The 26,910-nt window shown below is 40.8% G+C and overlaps 1 protein-coding gene across 1 annotated transcript in view; it reads right to left on the reverse strand.

Moving 5' to 3' along the window:
• The window catches only part of LOC117525510 (SH3 and PX domain-containing protein 2A-like), a 249,494-nt gene that overhangs the window by 25,110 nt on the left and 197,474 nt on the right, over positions 1 to 26,910 (reverse strand). The window contains 1 exon segment of the mRNA XM_034187367.1: positions 12,083 to 12,196. Within this exon segment, the coding sequence (XP_034043258.1) occupies positions 12,083 to 12,196 (114 nt within the window).

Below are 26,910 nucleotides of genomic sequence, written 5' to 3' on the forward strand. Positions count from 1 at the left end.
AGACGGAGAAGAAAGGCAAAGAGGGAGTGTGCATTGCGCAATTTGTGCAGCAGTATTAGTGTGCGATTAGAGAAGCTTGTGTGTGTGCGTGTGTGTGTGTGTGTGTGTGTGTGTGTGTGTGTGTGTGTGTGTGTGTGTGTGAGCCTGCTGACTCCGTGCTCACCTCTGCTCTGCTGGCGGTTGACGATACCCCCCAAGGTCCAGCGGCGGTCCAGCCTCTTGAGATGAGCCTTGCGTCTCTTAGTAACTAATGAGAATGAGGAGCAACCAAAAGAGGAAAAACAAACATCGCGTCATCGTAAGAAGCAGGTATTAGCAAACTGAACAAAAGCCAAACAGCTGTTAGTGGAAAACAAATGTTTCCTAAGTAAAATGGCAAAAGAAAAAAAAATTGCAGGTCAATGTATGAAGCCAGGAGAGCATTTCTTATAGTGGTTAAAGGGACTGTTTTTTTTAGGTTAAAATACATCCATGTTCTATACCCGTGTACTCCAATTGAGGGTCACAGGGGTGGAGGGAGGCTGGAGCCTATCCCAGCAGTCATAGGGCGTGAGGCAAGGTACACCTTGGACAGGACGTCAGCCTGTCACAGGGCCACATATAGACAAACAAACACATTCACACCCGGACACACACACCTACGGACAACTACAAGTTTCCAATCCACCTAACCTGCATGTCTTTGGATGTGGGAGGAAGCCGGAGCACCCGGAGAGAACCCACACAAACAAGGGGAGAACACGCAAACTCCACACAGAAAGGCCACAGGTGGGACTTGATCCCATGACCTTTTTGCTTTGAGGCAACAGTGCTAACCAGTAAGCCACAGTGCTGTACTGTAATAAAAAAAGACATTATGGACTAAAATGACACAGTATGTAAGTCAATTTCAATTAAATTCAATTTATTTCATTTATATAGCACCAAATAAGTAAGGTTAAACCTTATCAAACCCAGAGCAAGCACCCAGGAGACAGTGGTAAGGACAAACTCCCTCTGAGGAAGAAACCTCAAGCAGACCAGACTCAAAGGGGTGACCCTCTGCTTGGGCTATGGTACCGACACAAATTACAAAACGAATATACAGGAAATGTTGCCGGTGTACAGGACGGTTTCTGGAACAGATACCACACGCATCTCTGAATGGCACCGCACCTCAAACAGAAGTCAGAACTTCACTTTACTTAACAGTTGGATTGACATCGTAAACAGAACAGCAACAATTTGGGATACGTCGGCTAACATGGGCAAACACGTTTAGACACTTACAACACTTACAGTTCGGTGGCCTATGATATTTTTTTAACCATTGTTTTATATATTGAACGATGTTTGTTTTTTGGTGGCTAAATATTTTTGTTAATTTATTCAGATGATCAGCAAATTTTAATGTAATCCAACAACATACAATGAACTCTAACTGGGTAAAGTTTTGAAAGCCCCGTTGCAGCATTCACGAATTATGACCATGTCTACGTTGTGGTGAAACTTGACTACATCCTGTATAAAAATCAACTCATGACAACATCACAACGTAGAAGATGATTCATCATGACTGAACCAAGAGCCACCATCAAAAGTCTAGTAAGACTGCAAAAGATGGAGCTATGATGAAACAAGAATGTCCATGATGCCGCATGATTTGGTAAAAAAAAATAAAATAACATAACTGGTCTAGAACCCCAATTCGACACAAATATCCAATAGTGATCAGCATTCCCTTCAAGACTGCAACAAAACCAAGTACGATTTCAGGACAACAGTTTGAGAAACCTTCCACAACAGTTTTAAACATTGCACAACTGTAGTGGCAGCATCTTATACCTTCAAGATTTACCACCAAGACTATTCCCCAGGAACTGCCACAATTTGACAGTCACTGAGACAAGACATTTTACCAATGTTCACCTGCTCAAAAATTACACCCATTCAGTAGCAGTGTCACAATACATGTATTTGTATTGAATCATATGGTATGCATGTGACCGTTCAGTGCACAGAACTGCACATAGAACACACAGTACGACTCTGCCCAGTATGATTATACACACGTATTTGTTTCCATAAGTCACTGACATTTCATCTGATTTCCACTTAGTGTGTCACTCTAGTTTCATGTTTTGTACAGGAGAAGAACACCAAGAATGCCAATGCAAGATGTGATAGAATGTGTCAGTAGAATCCATTGCAAAAATAAATCCACATTTGAGAGGTGAATGGAGCAAAGATATAAGAACTCAGAGGTGAAAATGGGATGTCAGCTCAAGAAGGGGACATCGACAGACATGTATGGCCAAATTAATCTTTCCATGTCTGTAAGGGTCTGTCAACAGCAGGTGCATACATGGAAGTTCACATGCCCTCAGTGTTTTTGGACTTTTACAATTGCTAAAATGCACTGAGTGTGCATGCATGTGTTTAAAAAAAAAAAGACACACACAGGGAGACAGACAGTCTTGTGAGGTTGCATGGTTGAGACCGGCATTAGTTCATCATTGATAAGAGCTCAAAGAAGTTAGACATGCTTCAATGGGTAAACCCTAAAAGGGTGGTGGGGGATCGGGGAGGTCATCAACCCTGCTCCTGCAGATCACCTACCCTCTATGATTCCCGTGTGTATTTTCTACAACAACAGCTGATTGGTCAAGTGAGGTATTTTCTCGTTCTTGATTTGCAGACGATACTTGACTTAAAGTAGGAATGGATGCAGCAAGGAGAATTGGGAAAACATCTGAGGTCGGTGATCTCCAGGAGCAGGTTGGTGATCTGTGCACGTGTCTGTTGGGTAATAAAACAAAAACTCACAACTTCAGGCAGATACTAATCCACTCACGCGTGCAACGTGCACACCCAGCGGACAAGGCAATGCATTTTTATTTTATTTTATTTTTTGCACACAACGTTCAAATGTGCTTGTGTGCGCACTCATCTCCTGTGCAAATTAATCCAATAATATTCTGAGCATTTATCCTGTGACATTCTTAGCCTAAGGGGAGTGGTCTGTGACAGTATGACAACACCTCCAATCCACAGGGCGTGAGTGCTCACTGACCGCTTGGATGAGGATGACTATGAAGGAAATGTAACACTACAGCTTTCATATACCATGTATATATGTCAAGCCAATGAAACACCCAACATCTGACAAATGTTAAAGTGGCATATTACATAACACTCACTGCCACAACCACAAAAAAAATAAAAAATAAAAAAGGAGCTTATGTCTTGACAGGGAGGTGCCCATTCCCCAGTGCAGGCTAAGAAACTACAGCAACAAGTGTTGAAACTGTCCTCAAGGCTTCCATAGGATAAACTCAGAGCATATATATAATATACATACACACATATTAGGGATGAAACATTTAATCGACAAGCGAAAATTGATTTTAAACTAAATGATATGCCTACATCTATACACAGACCCCTGCATCGATCTAAATGTACTATGACCTGGCCAGTGGCTAAATTTTAACATTACAAACCAAATGCATTAACTTATTTTGCTCCAACTTCCACTTCAAAGGTCAATGCAAGGGCTCATGAGACTGGTCATACTGTAGTAAAGGTTGACTTTGCAAGGTAAAAGCAATATCAACATGTCTGATCATGTTATGCATACATAATGGATAAATGTATCTGTTTGATCTTTGCATTTGGTTCACAGTATGTTAATACCGTCATACAGATTCAGAATGGGAAAGACATGCTGGGCTAACAACAGCTGTCTTCTTCTTTTGGACTTCTTGTGTGGTACAATTTCTGCTACTGTATGTGGAACAAAGGGTGAGCAGTGGTAACACCAAGGTGCTACAGCACAGTAGTAAAAACCTAAAGAAAAACCTTTATTTTTCATGAAATGTGTATTTGAAGGTAAGCAATGCCACTTTTGCTTTATTCTAATTAATCATGGAAAATGAATGTCTTCATTAAAGAACTGCATCACATCAAATTGAACAATTAGAAAATAAAAAGCATCGTCGAAACAGGAAAACACCTCACTCAAGCTCCAAAGTCGATGACAAGCCAACAGTCATGACATGTTATCTTCTCTGTTGTGAAAGTGTAGTGACACGGACCCACAACAGGGGGCGCAAATGAACGGTCAATAGATGAGCAAAAAAGGAACAATTTAATGTTGTGAAATGTGCACAACGAATATACAGACAATCTCAGAAAATGATTACAGTCAAATTACAAAGGTGACGTGTGGGCAGGCTCGAGGATAGAAGTCTGTCCTGAGAAGGGCCGGAACCACACGATTTCCGCCACCACCGAACCTGGTGAATACTGGAGCCGCCAAGTCCCGAATTCCCAGGTGATCACCGTCTCCGACTGTCGGATCTGGTACTGCTGGCGAGAACAAAGACAGTCAAGTGTGGGTGTGTGTACACCCAGTAACAACAACGGTGGGAATGCCACCTCCACCTCTCACTCAATATGTGATGAGTACCGCAGTGATTCCTCAGGGGAAAAGAGTGCCGTCCTGCACTCACTCAGCTTCCACAGAAAGAGGAACCGGTACTCCTGCAAACACTCACAATATACAGATATATTGTAACACAAAACGGCTGAGGATATTACCTTCAATGAAGTACGATATCTCGGCGATGAGGTGGAGATGACGTCTGGGTTTTATGGAGTGAGGTGATGAAGAATGAGTGACAGCTGTCAGGAAGTAATGAGTAACAGCTGTCACTCCCGGCTGTGTCCGTGGCGGCAGCGCCCTCTCGTGCCTGAAGCCCGCACTTCAGGCAGGGCGCCCTCTGGTGGTGGGCCAGCAGTACCTCCTCTTCTGGCGGCCCACACAACATTCTCAACGTAATTCTTGCAGGTCACATAAAGAACAAAACACAGTAATGAAGACATGACACTCATCTCCCGTCTCTTTCTCTCATCTGTGATAATCCAATTTCTCTTCTGTTGCTCCATCCAAACAGCTCTGGCCCTTCCTTAACTTAATCTCTTGCATCTTTCTGTCTGCTTAACATCTGCCCTCTCTTCCTCTTCTTCATAATTCCGGTGCTTGTTGTTCCCTCTCATGCTGTCTTCTGCTTTCCATCCATCCTAATGATCACCACCACATCCCTGTTGACCTCTTAATTGAATATCAGGCACGTGGGGAAATGTTATTTGGGGGTAATCTCAGCAGGCCAGGTTCTGCCTGTCGGTTCGTCTCCAGTGAGCCGAGCTGGCAGCAGAATTACGCTTCAGATCGCGCAGATAATGACGTGAAAGAGATGACAACAAATGAGAAGGGGCTGATCACAGATACAAAATGAAGTGTGGAAAAGCAGAGACATCAGGGCTGATGGGAAAATGGGCCTACTTACAGTGTGTGTGTGTGTGTGTGTGTGTGTGTGTGTGTGTGTGTGTGTGTGTGTGTGTGTGTGTGTGTGTGTGTGTGTGTGTGTGTGTGTGTGTGTGTGTGTGTGTGTGTGTGTGTGTGTGTGTGTGTGTGCGCACTTGAGTCTTCCTGCATAAAATCATTAGAGAGCGTCAGTCAATAGTAAAACAATGTCCCTTCAACAGGACTGTTAGATCTACTCCCAGTACAGACTGCATGTTTGAAAGCCTGCAAGAACAGCCCAGTTATGACTGCTGAGATGACTCATCGAGCATTTAAAAACATTTGATCCATTTGCCAAGACTGTGCGAAATTCAAATGTTACAAATGTACAGGTGCACAAAAGTTCCCTGTGTGAGAGGAAAATAAATCTATTAAAACTGGGAGAAAAGCATGTGAGATCAAACAAAGGTTAGACCATTTACCCTGCAGAGATGAGCCTTTATTGTCATTGTTCGTACATGAATTTAGAAAAAGAAATCTGTCATCTGCATTTATTCATTCAATCTCTACAGTGCCCTTCAAAAGTACTGGACCCATTGGGATTCCACTCATTTTAATTTGTTTATGCCGTTTCAAACACAAAAAGTAAATCAGGCTTCTCAATATAAAAAAATTCTAAAATTATCTTCCTTAGACCCAAACTCAAAGCAAATCTCTTGAACTTGATATAAATTAATTCAAAATATAAAATCCAAGATAATGGGTTCCATACATAATCAGCCCCTTTGGTATAATACCTGTAAATAATCAGTTTAATTGCCAGTTTTCTTCAGACAAGTCAGGGGATGGATACATGAACACGTCCAAGTCACTTAACATGTCTTTACTGACATATTCAGACACATATAATCAGACAGTGACATATATATTGACAATATGACTTTATTTACATCAGCTATGAAGAAATACAAACAGTGTGGCACTCTATGGTAAATCTGTGTGGAGTAGACAGTTCTCAAAAACTGAGTGACTGTGCAAGGAGAGCGAGGAAAGCCACCTAGACAACCCAGAAGGTGTGCATAGTGCGTGTTTTACATTTTGTATCCCCAGTTACACAGCTTCAAGATAAAGTGGTATAGAGGAGGATTTTCTTTCACCAAAACATCAAATCTAGGCTTGCATCTCAGATGTACCTTCTGGCAAATTGTAGCTGAACGTTTGGGTCTTCTTTTTAAGAAAATCTTCCTCTATACCACTTCATCATGAAATGTGTGAAACACCAAGGGGGGCCAATACTTTTAGATGGCACTGTGTATCTGCTTATTCCAATTAAGGGTGAAGGGGTACAAGAGATGGGGTACACCCTGGACAGGCTTCCAGTGTGTCGCAGGGCCACATTCAGAAAGACAAACACAGTCACACCTACAGTCGATTTAAAAGATTCCAATTCACCCAACTTGCATGTCTTTGGAAGTGGGAGGAAGCCGGGGAATTGGAAGGGCACCCACATGAACGGGAAGAACATGCAAACTCTGCAACGAAAGGACCAGGAGGGGAGCAATCCCACGAACTTCTTGCCTTAAGGCAATATTGCTAACGAGTAAGCAATCGTACTGCCCGTTTTCTGCATGTAACCCATCCTATTTATCGCTGGATACAAGGGTCAGTGGGCAGTCACAGTCCAACGCCTGGGGACCAACTCCAGATTGAGAGACATTGCCTTGGTCAAGGGCAGAGAACGGAGCTGACCCTAGTGGGCAAAATCCCAAGCAGATATGGGACAAACATGCAAATTCAACACAGAAAGGAACTGGGCATAGTTACTGACAATACTGACAATGTCAAGAAAAAAACGATATCCCGTCTGCTCACCATTTGAGAAAAAAACATATATTCATTTACCCTACCAGATGAAGAGAATGTAGCACATGGCAACAGTGGAGAAAAAAAGGTCAAATACTAGGATCTGATCCATGAAAGAAATTCTAAAGGAGGTTCAAGAAGGGGGATTGTGTTCAGAGCGTCATATGTTCAATTCCCCAATCACACAATAAAATCACAAAGGTGACCCCAAGCAAGGTCCCACGCTGTTCAATTCAATTAATTTTAATTTATTTTGTTTCTACAGTGCCAAATCACAACAAAGCTGCCTCACGGCGCTTCACACGAGTAAAGTCTAACCTTATCAACCCCTAGAGCAAGCACACAGATGATAGTGGTAAAGAAAAACTCCCTCTAATGATGATGAGGAAGAAACCTCAAGCAGACCAGACTCAGAGGGGTGACCCACTGTTTAGGCCATACCAATAGTTACAAAGTTAACAAAGTTTTACCAAGCTGAAGAAACAAGAAACAGGAAAGAAAAACAGAATTGCATTATTGAGGTGCGTAATTCCAAAGTTGCCCCTGATGTGCACGGCTGCACTCTGTGAATGGGTGAATTTAAGGTGTTAATGTAAATTATCAAATGTAAAAAAAAACAAAAAAAAAAAACTGAACCAAACTACAGTAGTTTGCTTTGTTTACACTGTGCTGTGCGTTGCCCTTTGTCACCTGAAATGGCAGCTTTTGTCTTGTAACAGGAACACCCTCTAAATCGCACTGCTTTTAAAATAAACTAATATACCCACATGAGCATCAGCAAACTGCGCTTGTGTTAGGAAGCAAAGTTGCTAAACTTGCCCAAATTAACATACCACCGAGCACACTGGAGGAACAAGTTCACCGTGTCTCCTTTTTTCTTACTAGTTTAAGCATTGCAAAATAAAGTGTAGCCTCTGCTAAACGGGATCTAATAATAATAATAATAATAATAATAATAATCTCATAGAAAGAAATCCCTGTTCAATGTTCCTCACAGCAGTGGATGGAAAAGAAATTATAGACATTGTGAATAATTGTAAATATAAAACATCTACCGATTTAAATGAAATTGATATGGTGGTGGTAAAACAGGTCATTGAATGGATTGTAGAACCATTAACATACATCTGTAACTTATCATTTCAAACTGGTAAATTTCCCAATCAAATGAAAATAGCTAAGGTTGTGCCGCTGTATAAGACTGGGGATAGACACCACTTCACAAATTATAGATCTGTTTCTTTGCTTCCACAATTTTCCAAATTATTAGAAAAGTTATTCAACAATAGATTAGACAAATTCATAAATAAACATAAATTACTTACTGATAGTCAATATGGATTCAGAGCACATAGTTCAACATCACTTGCATTAATAGAATCAGTTGAGGAGATTACAAACGCCATAGACCACAAATTACATTCAGTTGGAATATTTATAGACCTTAAAAAGGCTTTTGATACAATCAATCATGACATATTAATCAATAAACTTGAACAGTATGGGATTAGGGGGTTGGTGTTGCACTGGGTGAGAAGCTACTTAAGTAACAGAAAACAGTTTGTGAAGTTGGGGGAATATACATCATCATGCTTGGACAATGCTTGTGGCGTCCCACAGGGGTCAGTATTGGGTCCAAAACTGTTTCTAATTTATATAAATGATATTGTCAATGTTTCCAAAATATTAAAATTAGTATTATTTGCAGATGACACAAGCATTTTTTGTTCAGGGGGGGATTTGCAGGAGTTACTGAGGAGGATCAGTATAGAAATGGGAAAATTGAAAATATGGTTTGACAGAAACAAATTATCATTAAACTTAAGTAAAACAAAATACATGTTATTTGGCTATTGTAATACAGACATACAGGTTCAGTTACAAGTCGAGGGGGTAGATATTGAAAGGGTACATGAAAATAAGTTTCTGGGGGTGATAATAGATGATAAGATAAACTGGAAGACTCATATAAAACATATACAAAGTAAACTGTCAAGAAGCATTTCAGTTCTAAACAAAGCGAAACATATTCTGGACCACAACTCACTCCGCATTCTTTACTGCTCACTGGTTTTACCATATTTACAGTACTGTGCAGAGGTATGGGGTAATACTTATAAAGGTACAACACAATCACTATCAGTAATGCAGAAAAGAGCTATAAGAATTATTCATAATACTGGCTATAGAGATCATACAAATCCACTATTTTTACAATCCAAATTCTTAAAATTCATAGACTTGGTTCATTTTCAAACAGTACAAATTGTGTATAAAGCAATAAACAATTTACTTCCAGCAAATATTAAAATATGTTTTTTAACAGATCAGGGGATTACAGTCTGAGGGGGAAATTTAATTTAAAGCATCAGTGGGCACGAACAACATTAAAAGGTTTCTGTATTTCTGTCTGTGGGGTGAGGATGTGGAACAGATTGGGAGTGGGGCTCAAGCAATGTCCAAGCATGAACCAGTTCAAACAGCGGTACAAAAATATGGTTTGTTCTGGGTATAGGGAGGAGGAAGGGTAATGAGGGTTAGGGTGTTTTTGTTTTTTGCTTCGGCTTGTAAATATATAGTATTTTGTATGTAAGTAGGTATGTGTAGGTGTATATTTATGTTTGTGTATATATATGTGTATATATATGTATATATGTATATGTGTGTATATGTGTATGTATGTGTATGTATATGTGTATGTATGTTGATGTGTGTATGTATATATATATGTGTGTATATATATATATATATGTGTGTATATATATATATATATGTGTGTATATATATATGTGTGTATATATATATATATATATATATATATATATATATATATATATATATATATATATATATATATATATATATATATATATATTGGTTTAGGTGTGTAGGAATCTATGTGTATATGTGGCAAAGGGTATTACTGGTTGTGGGGAAGAAGGGGTAGGGATAAATAAGCTGATGCTTCACCCTACCCCTTTTCGGACATGTTATGTACACAGTAGGAACTTTTTTGTTGTTGTCTTTACTGATCTATCTTGTAATTGTTGTTGTATCAAATGTTCGAAATAAACAGTTTTCATTCATTCATTCATTCATTCATTCATTCATCTATGTTAATTCTCTTCTCTCAACCCTTTTCAGTTTTATTTGTATATTTCTTTATTAACTGAAAATTGAAACTTGTTATTTGCAGTATCTTTGTTGGGGTGAGATTTCCAGCACTATAAGCTACAGTGATACTGCGCCCCCTACTGGCATGAAGTAGCATAAGAAGAATTTGATTCCTGAGTTGACCTACAGTTTGAAGTTCTTAATTTGATGGCTATGCATCCTTGAAGGTCGTGATCTATAACGACGACAGACCGGTGTGTACACATCACAGTTGGCCATCGATGCGATCTTGAACATGGTCAGTTGACATAATTCACCATCTAGTACCATGTGACTTGCAAAAACAACTGTGCTTATTGTACAATCTTAACATATCCTTAGCACCCCTGAAGTACCTCCTGGTGATCACGGACACCCTCCAAGTTTTCCACAGTATGCACAAGGTTTCAAACTGTGGTCTTACAGTATATCTGTGAAAATGGGAATGGGCGGGGCTTTAATTCTTTTGAAGCACTAAGTAATGACACCCACGGACATAAAGACAATAACAACTATGGTAATGTGGTATTTCACCCCAGCAACCTTGACCTTCACCCAAATGACTGACTTCTGGCTCACCTTGCCATCAAAATTCTGGAATCCACATAAGTGTGTCACATGTGGTCCAAATGAGGTAGGAAATCAAATTCTGTTACTTTGACATTTGCCAAATTGAGTTTTTTTTAATGGCAATTTCAGGGTCAACCTTCATTGACATAACTAGTTTGTTAGAAATCAACAGGAGGACTTGGGAGTAGGAGGCCAACAAACAAACAGATATGACCTTGACCCTAATGACTGCCCTCTGGCAAAGTGGACCTCACTTGGGTACTTCCAGAACCCATACGTGTGTCATATTTGGTGGACATCAGAGTGAAAAATCACAATTTTGACAACTGACCCCTTTAACATTTGTCAAAACAAACACTTTAACAGCAATTCTGAGGTTGACTGTCAATGTCAAGTTTGGTGGAAATCAGCCAAAGGACTTGGGAGGAGTAACGCAACAAACAGACAGAGAGAGCAAAATGTTTACAATTTGCCTCAAGGATCTTTACCTTTGCCAAAACCGACCCCTTCAGGAAAATACTAGAGTTCAATCTCCGTGCACACTACAAATTTGGTAGAAACTGGCATAAGTTCCTCAGAAAAGCAAAAGCACAAACAAACATCTCTCAAATTATAGCATGGACATGGTTGTTGACTCTGTATTCACAGTCCAATGTGCATTTTTGTGTACAAAAGTTATAAAAGTGCACACATGGGCGGAACTGTTTTTTTGCACACAAGTCCATAACTTGTCTGTTTGCACCAGTTTATCTGTGCAGAATTCCCCTTTCCCATAAGCAGAAAGAGGCTGATGAAACAGTCCGTCCCACCAGGCGGACGAAACACGAGGGAGGAAAAGGTCGCAACAAAACAAGGCTCCTGCAAAAGCTGCAGCCTGCTGGGGGAGCGAAAAGGAATTTTTTGCAGTGCCAAAATATTGCAAACCCTTCAGCTGTACTTTGGTACCAGCTGGGCCTGGCTGTGGTCTTCCAGGTTCCAGATGTGTGACTGGAATTGTGTCCTTGTATGTAAATTTATGATGAGCGCAAATTAAAACTGCTGCTTGAGATGAGACACTCAGAAACAGGAAGTCTGCCAAAAGCTTCTCAGAGTTGTGGTGAAATCGTCATCGGTTCCAAACACGCATTTGTAGACCAGCGAGTCAGCCAGCCTGACCTGTGCTGTTCTGAACTTTATGATTCTAATAATTTAACGTGCGCATGCACTAACCTTCTCCAGTCCTGGAAGTGCCGAGATCCAAATCATCTCTGGTGTGAGTCTGCGAGTCCAGGTATGTGGCCGGAACCCAACCCTGCTCCTCCGACGTGCTGACAAACCACCAGCCTGGAGACAGACAGCAGGAAAAAAACAAACAGATTCACATCTACTCCAGCAAACCCAGAGACAGGTGCCCAGTACTGGTCCAGCTTTATGATTTATAAGAACAGAAATCACAAATCCCACTGGCTCATCCATCAACTGCACCAAACAATCCACTGTGACCATGCACGAGGCAGTCCGGTGAGATTGTGCACGGGAGCTCAGAGCTGAGATCTAACGTGAAGTCTCCACGGCTGCAAGTTTCACCTACTTGGAAAGATCTCTTAATTACTAAACCAGACACTTAAAAACGAGGACGACACGGAAAGAGGAAAGTGTTGGCGCTTAACGGCAAACATAGATCAACAGACACACAACGACTGATATGAAGAAGAATCCACACAGCTGCAGGTGCTTTTAGAAATAATACTTTTACTGTTGGACAGTCTTATCCAAAATGTACAATCTCAACTGAAAAATCAAAGTAATACACAATAGAAAGCACAGGCAACACAATTTGTGTCACAGGATAAAGGCTGGCATTCGAGATGCTTGAGGAGTTCTTTACACCACTTTTATTGACTGACTGAAAAAAAAAGCAACCAACAAGCAGATTTAAAGCTACAGTGTGTAGGATTTACTGTCATCTAGTGGTGAGGCTGCAGAAGGCATTATGCCATCGCCGGTCACAACTGTGTTTCCCTTTCACATTTTTTGCTTCTTTGGTGATAGAGATTCATGTTTCCATGCTTTCCCTCAAGCTAAACAATATGTATTCTGTTTCAGAAAAATAAGGGTTCTCAAACTTGTTAGCCTGTGCTAGCAAACAGCAAACAGCGTACAGAGTCGCAACCACTAATTTATTCATTTTAGTTATTTATTATTTCAGTTTTGCAAGACATCCCACAAAATGCAAAAGCTGGAATAAGTATCAAGTACGCTTCATGAGGGGACCCAAAGGCTCATTCTAAGCTTAGGAAAGCACATCAAATCATTGTTGTAGGTAATTATACAGTAATGAGCACTAATGGTTAGGAATGCTGTATTCCATTTCTTATCATAAACATCCCTAAATCCTACACATTGTAGCTTTAGACTAACATTAAAGCTATGCACTGCATGTTGAGAGAGACAGAGAGAGAGAAGGAACAAGTGTCTGCTTTGTCCGTTTGCAAGAAATCCTGCTACGACTCAGCCCGGATCAATGCCTTGCGAGACAGGCAAGTCACTCAGGTCCCTTATAGGCAATGGCTTTAATTCCCCCCCCCCAAGTGCTCCAGGTGTGCACATGAGCACAGCAAGTGTGTGGGTGCGTGTGTGAGTGAGGGTGAAGGGAGGCTTTTGTCAAGTGTTCTGGGAACCAAAGAGAAACTTTTCTTAAAAACGTTCCTAGAATGTTAGGCCTAACATTCTCAAAATATTTGTGCTAGCGTTATTGTCAAACATTCTGGGAACGCTTTTAACGAAAGTTTCCTTTTGGTTCCCAGAATGTTTGCCAATAACGCTAGCACAAATATTTGAGAATGTTAGGCCTAACATTCTAGGAACGTTTTTAAGAAAAGTTTCTCTTTGGTTCCCAGAACACTTGACAATAACATTAGCACAAACATTTTGAGAACATTAGACCTAACATTCTGGAAACATTTTGAAGGAAAGTTTCTCTTTGGTACCCAGAATGTTTGAAATTACATTAGCACAAACATTTTAAGAATGTCAGGCCAAACATTCTGGGAACATTTTTAACAAAAGTTTCCTTTTGGTTCCCACAATGTTTGACAATAACGCTAGCACAAATATTTTGAGAATGTTAGGCCTAACATTCTAGGAATGTTTTTAAGAAAAGTTTCTCTTTGGTTCCCAGAACATTTGACATTAACATTAGCACAAAAAGAAAAGTTTCTCTTTGGTTCCCAGAACATTTGACAATAACATTAGCACATACGTTTTGAAAATGTTAGGCCTAACATTCTGGGAATGTTTTTAAGAAAAGTTTCTCTTTGGTTCCCAGAACGTCTGACAATAACATTAGCACAAATGTTTTGAAAATGTTAGGCCTAACATTCTGGGAATGTTTTTAAGAAAAGTTTCTCTTTGGTTCCCAGAATGTCTGACAATAACATTAGCACAAACATTTTGAAAATTTTAGGCCTAACATTCTGGGAATGTTTTTAAGAAAAGTTTCTCTTTGGTTCCCAGAACGTCTGACAATAACATGAGCACATACGTTTTGAGAACATTAGACCTAGCATTCTGGGAAAGTTTTTAAGTTTCACTTTGGTTCCCAGAACGTTTGACAATAACATTAGCAAAAATGTTTTGAGAATGTTAGGCCTAACATTCTGGGAATGTTTTTAAGAAAAGTTTATTTTTGCTTCCAAGAGCCTTCTGGTAATGTTACATAAAGTCACCTAAAGACATGTTTAGTCCAAATGTTCCCAAAACATTCTGGTAATGTTACCTAAATTCATAGTGTAGTCACTGAAAGAAATTTGGAGTAAGAAAGTCGGTGAGACTAGAATTAATATGTTTGGCAAATTTCCCTCAACTATAAGCATGACTTGCCAATATATAAAAGGAAGTAATAATGTTATGAAAACGTTCTAGAAACATTTCTGATAATTATAACCTAAACATAACCAACATATAACATTACTAAAACATTATGTGTTAGCTGGGTAGCTGCTGTATAAGTATTTCTCTGGTTTTTTTCTCTCACTGACAACCACACCATATCTTCAGCATTCACCAACCATCATCCAGCAGGTGGCAGTGTTCAGCAGGTGGCAGGGTTGGACCTTTTGGATTGTTCTGGTGCACCAAACTTTGCTGTATTTTAATCGTTTTTTCCTCAATATTTGCCCGTTTAATTTGCAGACATACTCAATGATTGCATTCACTATTGTTCATTTATCTCACCGTTTAGCCCCTACATTTTACAGCCTATACGCATGCCTAGGCTTTTCCAAAGACTCATCAAATTACTTCTGGACTGTCTGTACTTTTCCTGATCCTTTCTAGCCCTTTGTTGTTTACACAAATCCATTTAATCTTCTGTATTTCGAGAGTCTCATGGTGCTCCAACATTTTCCCCTGTGAATTAAACATCGCAGCACACTTTGTTATCGCCAAGCATTAAAACGAAAATGTATTCACTCGAAGCAAAACGTGGCCTTACTTCTACAGGAGAGAGTCACAATTTAAATACGACAGACTAATTAGACGACTGTGGTCATAAATTCTCCTCCATGACTGTATCCAGTGCCGACTTGACACAACTACAAAAGCATGTTCTGCCGAGCTGCAACCAAATCCCGAAGAAACCATGAGGCAAGTTAATTACATTTATCATATTCTGACATCTACTGTGTGTCACTCCTCAGGAAAGCCTCCGCTCATAAAATTCAGAGCTGTGTTGTGCATTCCTTTTTAACTTTGGCATTCAGCGGCATCGCTAGAGGAGAAAACCCAGCACATGTCACTGGCGACGTGATCGTAGTCGCCGATGTTTCTGGCGGGAGCCCGCCGCGTGACACATTTTTCCGTGGTGTACAATACACAAGTTGGCACTGGAGCTGGTTCTGACTGCTGTAACGCAGTGAGATCACATTTTACCGTGACAATTAGATTAGACATGGTTTCAACAACAGCATGGGATACATTTTCTGGAGGGAGTTGCAGACTCGACTGGATTAGTGTAACAACATCAGAACCTTCTAAAACTGGCTTTAGAACCCGTTGGTTGCACACACCCAGACTGTCATCGCCACCACATGTATTTAAATCTGAAACTCTGTGGTCCAAATTACTTTGACTGATCTCACGTGTCCCACTGTAGGCTAGAATGATCAAATATGCAATCTCACTAGAAGGGAAAGAAAAGCAAAAAATTCCAGCTGGAATGGCAACTTGATTTTCATTCTCCAAATTAAGCCACCAATAAGTCATAATATAGAACTATATCACGCGGAAAACAACAGTAATGGCAGCAGGATGGAGGTGGATTTCACTGTATGAAGAAACCACAGTAATATAAATAGTACACCACCGTCCCAATGCACATTTGGTTTGATTGGCACCAGTGGGATGGCATGACTCACAGTGCTTGCAACATTAATCTAAATAATAATAACTAGAGGACAAGCTATGACGTATGTAAAATACATTCACATTCTTGGGCTTTAATATGGTTTTATTGTTTATTGTTTATGACAGAACATTGTCAACTTTACTGATACAATATTTTAATATTTGTGGCCTGAAAGCTCAACAAACTTCAGTGCAATTGATTTATGCAAATCCAAATCATAACACAAGTCACCTCGAGGTGCTAGAACATACCCCAATCCATGAGCAAGCATACTGGCAAATGTTGTGAAGAAAGACTCCCTCAGCATTTTATTAATACAGGAAGAAACCTCAAGCAGGCCAGACTCAGTGGGGTGACAATATGCTATGGCCATACTAAATTAAAATAAAAAGCACAACACAAGCTTGACAATATTGTTGCACTATATACAGCACAGTTTAGTGTTCACAATGATGGGATGATTGAAAAGACACAATGAGGTGAAGACTTGTGTCCAAATGAAACAAACTGCATTTGGAGACTGGAAATGCTGTTGCAATTTTCAATTAAGTACATTATCATCTAATTAACACTAGAGCAAGTAACTCAGTCGGAAATAGAGTTGAGCTACCTATATGTAAACCAAAGTTCTATTTCCACTCACGCAACATGTTTGTGTCCTTGGACAAGCAACTTCAACTGCATTGTCCCAGTCCCCCCAGCAGGAGATGGGACAGGTGGAGTCACAGACACTAGTCTGTTTGACGCTATGAAATCTGGGGATAAGTACCGGCACCAATGAGCATCGGGGCCTGTATAAGACTTACTTTTACAAATTAACAGGGCAAAATTCCCGCTTCGCTTGTCATTGTTTTCTGTATGCAGCGGCAGTCGACTGTGATTCTGCTATAACCACTGTACCACTGATTTTGTACCACCAACGTGTGAAATCAGGGCTGTCTGCGAGCATGCACCAGTGCATGCAAATGTCGGATATGGCATTTTGGTCATGCGGTGTGTTTCTCTGGTCATGATCCAGCACACAGGTGCCTCAGTATTGAGGATCCCAGCAGCTTCTGAAGGCCAACGGTACACCAACGTTTCACCTGGCTGCATCTACCACACTATGGAATTGCCCTAAGTCTTGGATAGTAGAGAAGCTTGAATCTTCGACTGGACTGGGTTGCTTGACGCAAGAACGTTTCGATTCAAATCACAGAAGCTTCCTCAGCTAAAGAGGAGAGAGGTGTGAAGGAGGCATTCTATGTGAAACAGTTGAAACCCAGCCTTAACCGGGGAGGGGGTCTGAGACACGCTTTGTCCCCTGTTTACAATGGGGTACTCGGATCAAAGCAGTTTCAGTCTTTTGTTCATGGTAATGAGTCATTCATGCCATCAGGAGAGGCGGCAGTCCCATCGTTAAGAGGGACAGCTACCCTGTCATTAGGAGGGTGCTAACTAGAGCACAATAGGTGCTAATGAAAGCAACTGTTTAGTCACTAGCCAATAGCAGTCTGCCTCTCGGTAGGAGGTGTCTGGTTAGGTTTAAAACTCCAGCTTTTGTGGCTTCTGTTTGTTCTTCTCGACAAGGGTCAGACAGAAGTCAGACTACCAGAGCAAGTATTTTAGTTGAGGAAGCTTCTGTGATTTGAAGCTAAACGTCCTTGCATCAAGCAATCCAGTCCCGTCGAAGATTCAAGCTTCTCTACTATGGAAACTACCTGGACAACTGAGAGCATTCACAGAAACTAAGTCTTGGATGGCAACCATCCAGCCCATCTCCACTTCTCAAAAGTACCCACCGATCTGCCGCAGCCAGGTGAAACGTGGGTGTACCGTTGGCCTTCAGAAGCTTCTGGGATCCTCAACACTGAGGCACCTGTATGCTGGATCATGACCAGAGAAACAAATTGTCACAGCTGACATTTGAGTCTCCCTCAGTCACCGATGGTTTGATACAAATCAATTCCAGCTGTAATAAAGGATCCTCCAACAAGACCTAGTACCAAAAACATCTAGTCATCACCTTAAGTCACTGGACAGCATCTGAGTCTCACAACTATTCAGTAAGACAGGAAGCACCAGGGCCCTAAGACTTGGACCTTCATTCTCCTTAAACTGTACTGGCATTGGAAGACAACTCTGTCCCGCAACCTTATGACTTAACAAGGTCTTCCCAAGCACCTCTTGATCTCAAAGGACCAAGAGATATGAAAATCCAGTATGAATTCAACATGTGAATGCCGTAGTAATGTTTGGGATTGTTGCCTTTCTGTAAAACAAATCTAAAAAAATCAATGTTGGCACATTTGTAGCTTTGAGCTTCATTTATTGCCAGACAGGGAACAACTACACAAGCGGTTATTAAAATATTTGCTAACTTGACAGTTACCAGACCACAGCAAAAGAGATCTGCCAGAGCCACCCTCACTTTGATCGCTTATGCATTACTTTAACATGACAATTTAGAACAGAAACTGTTTTCACTGAATTCCCAAAGAAGGGGAGACGTCTTGCACACAACATAAGTCCATTTAACCTGGTAGTTAGGTACAGTAGCTGCGCTGTCACCCGTCCAGCTTTAATCATATTGGTTTTCTGGAGACGTTCTACACCTTTCTGTCTTCTGTGGAGACAAAGCACAGCCTGATTTGATGAGAGGTCGGCGTGGTTCGGTTTGGAACTGTCAGGATGAATTTAAGACTTGACTCTGGTTACTCCCTGTGAATACTGCCTCCACTCTAAGAGGTAATGGACACCAAGATAGCAACACAGTGATAATTAAATCTTCCACCGCAGCTTCTGTTTTGAGAGGCCCAGTGATGTGACAAAAAGCAAATGCCAGGGAGCGACAACCTGCAGCAGAGGAGCAATCATCAGCAGAACAGACTGTGAGCATACGGTGGAGGAAAGCATTTAAATGCATGCATCAGTGAGGCTTTGCATCGCCTGCTCCATATGTAACATATTGGCTTTTACAGAATGACGTGCAACAATTTCGAAAGCTGGAAAAGAATTGGATCCACCTGTACAGAGGAAAACGGTTCCTCTCTTTCGCCCACTATATACTGTACGTATGGCCTGACGGGTGTGTGCAAATGGTGCACAACACAAGATAATCTGCATGGAAGTGATTAGTTTGTAGTCTGTCGGCACTGGACATCAGTGTGGCTGCACGTGTGTATAAAAAGGAACAACAGCACTTGGCGACTCCAAGCGAGCAGATCATTTTCATTTTTTACTCATCTAAACTTACAACATAGAAATTAACATCCTAAAAGCCAGAAACAGTCACGCGGGCTCTTGCCAGTCTCTTACTCAGACACGCCAAGCATCAGGCCTACACATGCACACACACACATGGCTGTGCACGGCAGGGTTGAGACAGTACTCAGGTCTCCTATAAATGCAGCTCTGGACAAAGTGGGCACAGTAAAAGCAGATAAATGAGCAGATAGACTGTCGGGCCGCTTCAAGTGGACTCAGAGACTCTTCTGAAAGACTGGAGACAAAAGGGAAGAATAACAAAGTGCAGATGAGAGTAAGAGAAAGAAAAGCTGAGAGATGGTGGTGAAAAGAATCTAAAGGATGATATACAGTAGTGTTCAGAATAATAGTAGTGCTATGTGACTAAAAAGATTAATCCAGGTTTTGAGTATATTTCTTATTGTTACATGGGAAACAAGGTACCAGTAGATTCAGTAGATTCTCACAAATCCAACAAGACCAAGCATTCATGATATGCACACTCTTAAGGCAATGAAATTGGGCTATTAGTAAAAAAAAAGTAGAAAAGGGGGTGTTCACAATAATAGTAGCATCTGCTGTTGACGCTTAAAACTCAAAACTATTATGTTCAAACTGCTTTTGTAGAAATCCTGTGAATCACTAAACTAGTATTTAGTTGTATAACCACAGTTTTTCATGATTTCTTCACATCTGTGAGGCATTAATTTTGTTGGTTTAGAACCAACATTAGATTTTGCTTGGTTACTAGTGTGCTTGGGGTCATTGTCTTGTTGAAACATCCATTTCAAGGGCATGTCCTCTTCAGCATAAGGTAACATGACCTCTTCAAGTATTCTGACATATCCAAACTGATCCATGATACCTGATATGCGATATATAGGCCCAACACCATAGTAGGAGAAACATGCCCATATCATGATGCTTGCACCACCATGCTTCACTGTCTTCACTGTGAACTGTGGCTTGAATTCAGAGTTTGGGGATCATCTCACAAACTGTCTGCGGCCCTTGGACCCAAAAAGCACAATTTTACTCTCATCAGTCCACAAATTATTCCTCCATTTCTCTTTAGGCCAGTTGATGTGTTCTTTGGCAAATTGTAACCTCTTCTGCACATCTTTTATTTAACAGAGGGACTTTGCGGGGATTCTTGCAAATAGATTAGCTTCACACAGGTGTCTTCTAACTGTCACAGCACTTACAGGTAACTCCAGACTGTCTTTGATCATCCTGGAGCTGATCAATGGGTGAGCCTTTGCCATTCTGGTTATTCTTCTATCCATTTTGATGGTTGTTTTCCATTTTCTTCCACGTGTCTGTTTTTTTTTGTCCATTTTAAAGCATTGGAGATCATTGTAGATGAACAGCCTATAATTATTGGCACCTGCGTATAAGTTTTCCCCTCTCCAATCAACTTTTTAAACAAACTATGCTGTTCTTCTGAACAATGTCTTGAACGTCCCATTTTCCTCAGGCTTTCAAAGAGAAAACCATGTTCAACAGGTGCTGGCTTCATCCTTAAATAGGGGACACCTGATTCACACCTGTTTGTGCCACAAAATTGATGAACTCACTGACTGAATGCCACACTACTATTATTGTGAACACCCCCTTTTCTACTTTTTTTTTACTAATAGCCCAATTTCATAGCATTAAGAGTGTGCATATCATGAACGCTTGGTCTTGTTGGATTTGTGAGAATCTATTGAATCTACTGGTACCTTGTTTCCCGTGTAACAATAAGAAATATTCTCAAAACCTGGATTAATTTTTTTAGTCACATAGCACTGCTATTATTCTGAACACTACTGTAGATCAAATGGAAAGATGGAAAAATGAATAGAAAAAAGGCAAAGAAGGAGAACTGTCAGGGCAGTAACACCTTTCAGCATGCCATCTGCATCTTCTTAATTCATTCTTTTTTCTTCTTCAAATCCCAACTGTAATCATGATCAATCACATGCTCACCAAGCAACAACTTCCAGTACTGAAAAATGAAGACAACCATATTTCCTTGAAGTCCCAGGCGTGAACTTTCTTCAAACCATGTTCAGACAGGTCACCTAAACGAGCCGGGTCTTTATTCAAGGCCAGCGATTATTAACAAAATGCTGTTTCCTGCCTGCACTATAATATGGTATTAAAGGACATGTCTCACGTTTTTTAACATCCCAGTTAGTCAGACAACATAAAAGTACTCATGATTGTAAGTGTCTCTGCACACATGTGCTAATAATTAGTGATCTCTGTTGTATTTTATTCCTCTCACTCTGAGCATTAGCAGGTGCATTTCTGGAAAAAGTTTCACTCGGCAATCCTTGCCATTTTTTAGTGTGTGACATCCTTATTAGCAAAACAAACATCCCAGTGTGTGACAGACAGAGGGACATGAACCTGCTCCGTCCAAAAACGAAGCTTCTGAGCTGCTGTTCGAACGTGATGGCTCGGATTAACAGAAAGGAGACAACACGCTTCACCCCGAAACTCTAAACTTTTTCAGTGTCGCATTTTGGAGCCGGAAGTGTGGAGATGCGCTGTTTGTTACTGAAGCTAATGTGGACGTGGGACATCTGACACTGTTTTTAGCAGACTGCCTGGACACAGAGATGGATTTGTTACATTGGAAAAAGTCAGAATACATATTTCCATGAGTTTATGGATGTTATTTTATGTGCCACAATCAAGAGAGAGGCAGACCTGCAGCTGCGGCGATTTCACATGCGCGTGTGTTTCTTTGATCGCATGAAGTTTACATTTGGAAATTAATCCACAACACGATGGTGAGTGTGGCATGTTCCCCTTTTGTGTTTTGTGGCTAGATTTGGGGGTTTTTTTCACTGTGAGAGAGTGTAATTTTGGAGATGTGTATGTATGCTGCAAATCTCACTGTGTGTGTGTGTGTGTGTGTGTGTGTGTGTGTGTGTGTGTGTGTGTGTGTGTGTGTGTGTGTGTGTGTGTGTGTGTGTGTGTGTGTGTGTGTGTGTGTGTGCGCACCGTGCAGTTGATGAGACACGCGGTTTCCCCCAGCAGCTGATGTATTCTTTAGATTTTATTGATAACAACACTCATAATTAATCGTGCAGAAAACTGATCCTGGAGCAGAGATTGTTATTGACAAGCTGCGTTTATGACTCACGGCAGTGCAGGTGCACAGAAACCTTCTTGGGGTCACAGCTTTTACTGTGACTCCATCAAAATTATCAGTTATCACTTAAAAAGGAATCATCATAACACAACATCACACTTATGTCAACTTTGGAATTAATCTGTGCCTCCGTTCTTAATGTTAGCTGCTACATTCAATTGAAGTGCACGCTAGGATGCTTCTAGTTGCGACGTCACTTGTCGGAAACACCCGAGTACTCACAAGTACTTTGTTTGTTGCGAATGCCGTATACTTTGAAACCGGTCACAGAAGTGCACAAAGTACTCCCGGTGGATCATCGGATGGTCATAAACAGCCTAAATCTTAATTGTTATGATTTTGGTGAGACATGTCCTTTAAATTTCACACATATCTCTGGTTGTGGTGAATCAAAGCTTCTCCCCCTCTGCAGGCCTGTAGTGATGCACAGCCCTCTGCGTGGCTGTGTACCCACTCTGAGCCACTCCCTGTAGCCAACCCAGTCTCATGGCAAGTCATGATTCAGCAGCACGAAATATACATTAACCTATTGGTTCGTGATATTGTGACGAAAAGCGCCTCATTTTCGTCACAGCAGCACGAATTCATTCTAATTCATTCTGTGATGGCTGCACAAAATTAAAAGTGAAGCGGGGGTTCAGGGTGATTATGGTTAGGGTTGGGGGAAGGAGTAGGATTAAGTTATGGTTAAGGTTAGGGTTGGGGGTAGGGGTGACTCATTTCGTCACGGGAGCACAAAAAAAACGTGAGACTGGGCTGCTGTAGCCGGACGTGCACCTAGCAAAAACTGAAACTATGTGTTGAAATGATGGAGACTGCAAGGGCTGTGATTGGTCACTTTTCTGGTTTCACTCCTTCCTCTCCGGCCATATTTTAAAGGTTTTTGCAGTGCCGCACGCTCATTACATTTCGATCATAGATCAAATAGAGGAACGTTTAGCAGAAGTCTGCAAATAACTTTACAACACAGAGTCGTAAAACTACAAAGACGCTCAAATGACCCACAGTTCTTGGAGGGAAATTGCACACAACGTTGGTTTGGAGATTGATGATTGTATAAAAGTGGAGGTCATTGAGGTCCAAATTAGTCCAGAAAAAGGAGGGGGAAAAAAACCACCAGGAACAGTGATGGTGCAGACGGAAAGAAAGTCTCTGCCTTGTTCTCCACATTGCTCCCCCCACTATTTTGGTGGTAAATTGCATTACGACACCCACCAATGCAACTTAGGACGTCGAAAGTGTCGCGCCCACATTGACGTCATTGCATGGCCACGGAGTTACGGAGTTGTAGAAGCATAAATCACACATAGGGCTTGTTCAAGGCAGGTGACTTTCTTTTTCAAAGTTTTGACCGGCCCATTAAATGAGGCAGGTTCCTATTCAAGGCCAAGTGTTTAATCGAGGAAATACGGTTTGCAAAAGAAGTGCCAAAATCTGCAGTTTCTCGAATGACCACTTGGGGCTGCATCCAAAACTGAGTCAATCTGAACGTAACAAACTCAGCCACAGATATTTGGAGATTTGTAGCTTTGGATTTGGGACAACGGTGGAACAAATCTTTCATCACACTAGTTTTGTTTTGTAAAACAATGCCTCCAACCCCAACTCATCTCTTGGACAACTGAGATATTTTCTTTCTATCCTCTTTATATGTCATGTGGTGTTATTGTTTCTGGTGCTGGGGTCATTGACATAAAGCATTCGCTGCCCCTGCTGGTACGGAATTGCTTAAAGGACAAGGTCCTAATAACATTGAAGGGCAAAACAGCACCTCTAATTAATTTCTTTTCTTGTTATTAATTCCTTGGCATCATACTGTTTTTGTTCTGTTTGCAACTTCAAAACAAGCAGTAGTGGCCACTAGACCTTGACTCTGTAGATTTTCGAAATGAAAAGCTGACAAACAAGCTAATTTTAACTTACATGTAAATTCAATAGCACCTGCTCCTAGTTTTTATCACGCGTGTAATATTATACCCTTCAACAAGCCCAGACATGTCGCACAGGTTTGGTATATTACATAAGCGAAACAAACTTGATTTTGTATTGATCTAGCGCATTAATGTTTACCACATTTTAACTAGTTTTTTCACATTATAGGCCCTTTCAGTTTTCAGATTTACAAGATGATAAAATTTACTGTTTTTGAGTTATCTTTGAGTTATCATTCGTCCACGTGCTGAATTCTCCTGGGTATATGTTTTTTTTCCAAATCCTCAGAACAAAACATTGCCTTGCCCCTTTAAGGACTATACATTGTTTGAAGTTTGAAAGAAAAACAGTGAGTGTTTCCTCCCAATTATTAGCTGGCACCTGAAAGAAGTGGTGGGCGATACCCTGTGTCAGGAGCCAAGATTTCTATTTTCTCAGAATATCTGTCCCGTAGGAGGAGATATGAGCCAAGGATTCGTAGCCAGATGGAGAAGAATTGCTCAGTCAATTAAAACAAAGCATAACTTGGCTCACCATATGTGTGTAATGAACCATAAACTAATCAGGGTAGTTCAGTGAGGGTGTGGCGAGCCAAAGAAGTGTAAAAACTGTTCTAATCCCAGGCCTGTGCTGAACTTTATTCCACTCTGTTTCATATATGGATGGACACAATGAAAAATGGATCACAACAACGAGAAATATGACAAACGTGTCTGAATAATATCCTCATTATGATCTGTCTGCATACAGTGACCCACAAATTTTTGGACTTTTACACATTTTAATTTTAGAATTATATGGCAACACTCTAGTGAGTGCAAAACCAGACCCCAAAGAGATACTGTATCAGTGAAGAAAGTACATGCTTCATCACAGTTACCAGGTCAGACCTTGAATATTTTCAACATTATGCAGGTTCGAATTAGAGGGTGCATATTATAAGCCCATATATGATTTCCTATCCATGCTGAGTACTAACCAAGGACCTATCTGGCACCATTTAGCCACTATAAACAATCAAAGCAAGAGAAATTCAAAGCAAGAGAAATCTTTAATATGACCTTCAAGGTCACTCAATCGCAAATCTAAATATATTTTCAAAGCCCACAAATGAATTCATGTTCATGTCTAACAGTAACCATGGGTCGATTGCCGCTGATTCATGAGTTACAACCCTTAGAATATTTGCATTGGGCCAAGATTGTGATCTTGACTACTGAACCTGAAAACTTAATGGGTTCATCCTTGTGTTGGGCTTAACTAATGCTTTTTTTTTAAATGTGTTTGGTTAATTTTCCTCAAATGTGAAACTAAACAGTCCACCAACTGTTGGCGGGTTGAAGAAGAACTGAGGCTTCTCAATTTTTAAATTTCGCAAATTATGCCCTTTTAACTATGAGTGGGAAAAGATGTTGAAGACTTGGACGTCAGTTCTCCTGCAAAGATACTGACATCAACAAATATTTCTGTCTAGCGACCTCATGACCCCATAAATTCATCCCAGGAGTCTCCCGATTAAGCCACTCGAATTCCTGAGTCAGCTTTGTGGGCGCTGTAGTCAGACGTGCCACCATGGATACCACAAAGATTACAGCATCGTCCTTGATGTCAAGGGTGGTAAATCTTTCCTTGCCATCAAAAGAAACCTCAACCACTGGTTCCCAACACCCAGTCCACAAGCACCGAAAAAATGGAGGAGCCAGAACAGATCCCTGATGAACACCTGTCTTCACTGGTAAAAATCTGACAAACTGATCTGCTCTCTGGAATGTCCCAGAAAGCAGCCTGATTCACTGAATCAAACGCACTGTGAAAATCAAAATACTCACACTTGAAGAAAGAAAGAAAAAGGAGGAGAAACCTAACAGATGTTTGGCTGTAGTATTCTACACTGTCAACCCACTGGAAAAACAACACGGCACGCTTTCATTTTACCATTTTACGAGATGTCAGATCTAACATGACGCCTCTTAGAAAGGTGACCTTCATTGTGCGTCATTCTTTTTTCCTTCGCTTTGTCTGTAATAAGTGACACTGAACAACACAAGCACACTGTTGCTTGTTTATCAAAGCAACATATTGAATTGCCTGCTTATGTTTCTGCAGAATCAGCAGAAGAGCTGATACAGTGGTAGGAATACGCTTAAAATACCAGCACAATAGTTATTGCTGTGTAAAGCCAGATGTGATATCAGCCACGAATCACAGGCACACCAGATTCTTGCATGTGATTAAACTACAAAAACACGCCTGACCCAGATGTCCTCTGTTATTTTGTGGCAGTTGAAATTCATCAAACGCACATCCTAGTGCTCCACGCCTATGACGACAGCAGGTCAGTGAAGC

Source organism: Thalassophryne amazonica, chromosome 15, assembly GCF_902500255.1.
Source record: "Thalassophryne amazonica chromosome 15, fThaAma1.1, whole genome shotgun sequence".
NCBI classification, from domain to species: Eukaryota; Metazoa; Chordata; class Actinopteri; order Batrachoidiformes; family Batrachoididae; genus Thalassophryne; species Thalassophryne amazonica.